General features: G+C 42.2%; 1 protein-coding gene across 1 annotated transcript in view; it reads left to right on the forward strand.

The window, feature by feature from the left end:
- LOC119169776 (venom metalloproteinase BumaMPs1-like) overlaps positions 1-2,501 on the forward strand; it is a 181,833-nt gene extending 179,332 nt beyond the window's left edge. Inside the window, exon 14 of the mRNA XM_075886704.1 lies at positions 2,198-2,501. Within this exon, the coding sequence (XP_075742819.1) occupies positions 2,198-2,251 (54 nt within the window). The 3' untranslated portion in view covers positions 2,252-2,501. The remainder of the gene's footprint in view (positions 1-2,197) is intronic.
- Positions 2,502-6,000: the final 3,499 nt, after the last annotated feature.

Below are 6,000 nucleotides of genomic sequence, written 5' to 3' on the forward strand. Positions count from 1 at the left end.
AGTTTTGTTGTATGCGTACAAACTTTTGTAAGCAGAATGGTTGCTTAAGATGTTCAGTGGTATATAATTTTAATTTCATTTATAGCAGTATTATATTATATATTTCCAAGCAGAACTGCATATAGGGAGAACGTTTTGTTTGTTCGTGAGCACAAGTATTGGTGCAAAAATTAGTGCAAAGTCACGTTCTCACCTCTGGCCCACAGAAGACGGAAAATGAAACCCAGCAGTGTCAAATACCAACTTGCGTGCCGCACAGGAAACACCATGGCGTATGTTGTGGCTAAAAGAGGTATTATGCTGAAATCTGAGAGTAAATGGGTAAATGGTTCACTTAAAAGTGATAATCGGGATAAAATTTTTCGATTTAAGTGCAAGGAGTGTGATCGGTTACAGATAGGAATTTGACAACACCTGTGTTTTGTGAACGAACAAGTAGTAGTAGTAGTAGTATTACAAAACTTTATTATATACATAATCCAGACAGGCTTGAAATCCAGTGCCCCGAGGAATATAAGGGGTGCCCCTATTCCAGGGCCCCCCTGGCGTGAGCCATTCGTTCAGCTCTGTGGATCAGTCGCAGCTGATCCACAGAGCTGGGCTAGACAGCAGCACCTCCCATTCCTCCCACGGGCCAGTGGTGTCGTGTTCTTCGTCGTGCTCTGCACACTCCCACGTGATGTGAAAGAGTGTTGGGGTGGCTCCACACCAGGGCCATATATCTCTGTACGCCGTGAGGTAGATCAGGGGAAGAGTGTGAAGGTTTATGTAATTGTTAGTCTGCATTTTTCTTAGCGCTGTTGCCTCCGTAGCGCTGAGCTTGCTATGAGGACGTGGATACATCTGCCTATTTTTTCTGTAGTAGTTTATTATCGTTCCGAAACAAGGGTCCAGGGGTGTAGGGTCATCACTTGCATTGGCTTTATTGGCTTGGTGATTTGTGAAGCCTCGAGCCGCCTCGTCCGCGCGCAGGTTCCCTGTCACGCCCTCGTGCCCCGGTGCCCAATTCACAGCCTGTACATATTTCACTGTGGGGTCCCATCCTGTACCAACCAATATACGGAGCGCCTGTTCTCCAATTTCGCGCTTTAGATAGTTTCTGCAAGCTTTTTGCGAATCTGTAATGATTGTTAATGGAGCGTTTCGCGTCCATCCCTCTTTTATGGCGAGTGCTATGGCAACCTCTTCTGCTTGTGTTGTCGACGCCTGATCTATTGAAGCGCAGGCTGTAATTTTCTCTCTATGGTCGGTGACTACACACACGTATCTCTTTGCAATGGTCTGATAAGGCGCGGTGTCAGTAAATCTGGCCGTGTTCCAAAATCTTGTCTTTTTGTCTATGTAGTCAGCCTTTGCCTTTCTTCTTCCAGCATGCAGAGTAGGATCCATGTTGCTTGGTATTGGCAATACGGTGTACCATTCTATAAGTTCGCTTGGTGTTTCTTCAGTTTCTGTTCAGCTGGACGTGCACTTTCACAGAGTAGAATATATGCTCGAAAATTTTGTAAACTTTCTATAGGACCAGGCTGTGTAACAATGTCACCATAGTGAAGCACAAATTACGGTTCGTAGCAGTTCCCTCAATGCTTTTTAAGAAAATGAATGCGGGAAAGACAGTTCTCAGGGTTCGAACCATCGAATTCTTACCGTCAACACTGTGCTCAAAAGATGTTTGCTCTCATATTTACACCAGCTGTGAGCCAGTTTGGCTCGCTCGTATTAGCGAACACCACTTTTTTTTGTTCACTATCTTATAGATTCTGAAAACGTGTGGGTGCACAAGCACACGCAAACTGTCCTGTTATCAACTCAGAAATGACGCGCTTTCCAAAAAAAAAAGTTAGTGGACACTATAATAAAAAACAGAATTAGGAGGCTTGTTGCCCTTTCTGGAACATTTCAAGACGAACTATGCCAACTGCATAGTTCACACTTCAATAAGTTGTACCCTTCAAGACTATTATAGGCTGAGACCAATGAGAGGTCAGTTTTTAGTTGTTGCCTTGTTTTATTGGCTTTTTCACGTAGAATTTACAAGCAATCCTCTAAAAATTCTTCGGAAAATTATTTCAGTAAGAAACTGCGAACAACTAGGTGCTGTTAATAGTATTTTGTACAGAGCATTTTTGTTATATTAGTTTTGATAGAATTTGTACTCATAATTTTTAATGATTACCATATTTATATTCACTTGCAGATTTGTGTACTCGGCAATTGTACTTCCAAGCCTGAAATAGACAAAGCGGAATAATGTATACAGGTGGAGAAATCATTTACAAAACTTCCTTTCATAATATTGCTACGAACCCGTCTGTCTTCACCGTAACAATATTTTTGCAACAAAACAGTAAATGTTTCAATCAAACTTTCTTTAAGGGCAACTGTTAAGGAATCATAACACCAGAATATTTTGAAGAGTGAAAGTCACTTTTCACCGACATTCTGCAACCACATGTGGCATTTTTATTCTTAAATAAACTTTAGTTTAGATTCAAAAAGAACTGTTTCGTTCATTCCTTCTAGAACTAGTTGTCTCATAGAATGAACGCGCACTTTTAATAATAATTGCCGAATAATTACCTATACGACATAATAATACAGTTTGATATTATCTTTCGGGCAGCCACATTGAAAACTTTGACATTAGGATCCACATGACGCTTTTACAATCCTATAAGCCCAGTAAGTTTAGCAACTTGGCATACTGTGTAATGATGCGAATAAAACATTCTAGCTTGGAAACGCCAATGAAAATAAAGCAACACATAAACACACGCACACCACACACACAGATATATATATATATATATATATATATATATATATATATATATATATATATATATATATATATATAGGCAGGCATGGTGGCTGAGTGGCCGTAGCGTTGCATATGCATATAGTCCTGTAGATCCTCCGTGAGCGGTCACAACGTGGTTTATTTCAACGTTTCGGCCTAGAGTCTGGCCTTCATCAGGATTAAAGGTACAGTTTGTTGGTGCTCAGTTTTATACATTCTCATCTCAGAGGAAAAGGAAAGAGGAAAAAGACAGAAAAAATGAAAAACAAGAATAAAAGGGAAAGAAGAGAAAAAAGGAAAAAAAAAGAAAAAGAGAAAAAGAACATAAGGTGGACTCCCCTCGGGCGCCCTCCTTACACTCTTCCTTCCACTTCACCCTTCATCTTTCTCCCCTTTCTCCCCTTCACCTTTCTGATGTCAGCGGTCTGTGTATGCTTCCTTTCACTAACGCATTCTTCCCGACCAGACGGCGCCTCCTGGCACTGGCGGTTCGGTGTGGGGTAAAAAGGGGCTTTTTAAGGAAGTTGTAAGCCTTTAAGTACTCAGAGCCTCGTCAGCATTTCGTCGTAGAAAAAGGGGTGCCCCGTATTGCGGCAGAGGCTGGTAAGCGGGCATTTTTGGAAGTTTTGGGCCTTTAACTACTCGGAGCCCCGTCAACATTTCGTCATAGAAAGAGGGGTGTCGCGTATTCCGGCAGATGCTGGTAAGCGGGCGCAGTGCGGATTCCTTGTCGCTTCTGGATTACGCGTGTAGTGGCGGCCTCTCAGCTGTGCACAGGGTTGCTGTTGGGCATGTCATGCATGGCACAATTGATTGGGTAGTAAAATAAAACAGAAAACTGACGACAGCTGTACTTAGGAAGAGTAGTTACACTTGGAATTGTTTTGAGTTGTCCAGTGCCTTTCGCAGCTGCAGTGCCGTGAACTCAGTTACTATTTTCATTATTGCCGTTATTGTTTTATAATGCGTTAATTGCTGCAAGTATACCCGGATTCTCATTTATTCCTGTATCGAGGGTGTTAAATCGGTGGCTAAGGTGTGACTCTCGTTGTTCACGTTCTCGATTTGGTTTAAATACCGTCTTTAAAAGCGTTACTGATAGTTTGTCGAATGCATGTTTGAGATATGATTAAGATGTTTTGATAGAGGTAGACTTGGGGCTGATTTCGCATGTGCTCTGTGATTATTGAAGCAAATCCTAAATGGTGTTTCTGTTTGTCCGATGTACTGCATACCACACACGTTGCATTCTAGTAGGTATACCACATCAGAGGAATCGCATGTTAGGTTACCTCGTATGTTAATCGAAAACTTTGATTGTATGCTGGTTGCTTTGTGTGTTTCTCGCATGGCCTTACATACAAGACATCGTGGCTTTAAACAAGGTCGGCAGGAATTAATGGGGGGGTGATGTGTTAATTTGAGAGTGGACAAGTGTGTCTTTGAGGTTGCGTGGTCGTCGGTAAACGACGCCTAGAGCAGATGGGAATGCGTGTTTCAGACGTTTACTTTGTTCCAGAATGTTGTAATGTCGTTTAAAGATTTTTTTTACATTGTCGAAGTTTGTGCTGTAGGTCAAGCAGGGGTTTGTTTGTCGTGGGTCTTATTGCGGTGGTCGCTTCAAAAGTGGGTCTTCACGCTTTAGTTTTCTTGCTTTTTGAACAGTGTCATTAAATACATGTGGGGGGTATTTTTGTTTCTCGAGCATAAGTTTTAGCCTCTGTGAGCTCGTGTTTGACACGAGCTAACACAAGCACACACACACACACACACACACACACACACACACACACACACACACACACACACACACACACATATATATATATATATAGGCATGGTGGCGAAAATGGCCGTAGCGTTGCAATAAGTCAAGTAGATCCTCCAAGAGAACGGTAACAACGGAAGTGTTTAATTCGACAGTTTCGGCCAGAGTCTGGCCTTCATCAGGAGTCATGGTACATTCTGTTTGCGCTCACATTTATAGTATTTTGGGTAAAAAATGAGAGGGAAGGAACGAAAAAAAAAAAAAAAAAAAAAAAAAAAAAACAGAAAGAAAGAAAGAGTTTGAAAAACGAGAGAGGAAAGGATATCCAGAAAGTTCCAGGTTCCACTGTGCTTCGCGAGTGGCGTCGTCAGTGTGTATTTTCTTAGTATTGCGTTCAGTGCAGTTTGGTGGCGGTCCCTTTATTGTAGACGGGGCCTGGCTAAGGTAAGGGCTTGCGTGTCGCGAAAAATGCTTTTTTTATTATTATTTTTTATTTTTTATTTTTTAAAGACCGTCACTAATTCGGCGTCGGGGACAGCGTTCCGAGGCTCCAGGAAGTCGGCGCGGGAGAAAATGTTTCTTAAGGCGCTGTCTGTCGTTTTGAATGCTATTTTGCTCTGCGAATCCGCGTTTGGGGGTTTTAATTGTGTATGGGGTGGCCCTTCTATATGTCGGGCTTTGTTGTCGAAATGCGGGAAGGGTTTCCAAACTGCGAGAAAGGACGTTTGAAGTGATTGCTATTTTGTACTGGGAAACCGCGTTCGGGGCGTTTAGTTGTGTATGTGGATGTCGGGCTTTGTTGCCAAAATCGGGGAAGGGTTGCCAAAAGGCGAGAAGGGGCGTTTGAAGTGATTGCATTTTGTTCTGGGAATCCACGTTCGGGGCTTTTAGTTGTGCATGCGGTGACCCTTCGACAAGTCGGGCTTACAACTATTGTTCGGTTATTCAGAGAAATAGAAATAGACGACAGTGGTTCACTGAAACACGCAAAGATATTTGTAGTTGTCCAGTCCTCGTCGCCGCCACAGTGCCGCGAAATCTTGAACTGTTATGATTACAATTATAAACTTACATATACACACATACACCCCCATACATATGCGCATATGCATAAGTACATATACACATATAAATGTATATGTATATATTATAGTGCTTTGATTGCTGCAAGTGTACCCGGACTTTCATTTATGCCTTTTTCGAGGGTGTTAAATCGGTGTATGAGGTATGATTCACGTTGTTCACGTTCCCGGTTTGATTTAAATCCTGTTTCTAAAAGTGTGACTGACAATTTGTCGAAGGAGTGGCCGGGAAGGTTAAGGTGTTTTGATAGAGGTAGATTCGGCGCTGATTTCGCGTGGGCTCTGTGATTATTGAAACGAATCCTAAAGGGTGTTTCCGTTTGTCCGATGTATTGCATGCCGCACACGTT

This window comes from Rhipicephalus microplus, chromosome 2, assembly GCF_043290135.1.
Source record: "Rhipicephalus microplus isolate Deutch F79 chromosome 2, USDA_Rmic, whole genome shotgun sequence".
In the NCBI taxonomy this organism is placed as follows: Eukaryota; Metazoa; Arthropoda; class Arachnida; order Ixodida; family Ixodidae; genus Rhipicephalus; species Rhipicephalus microplus.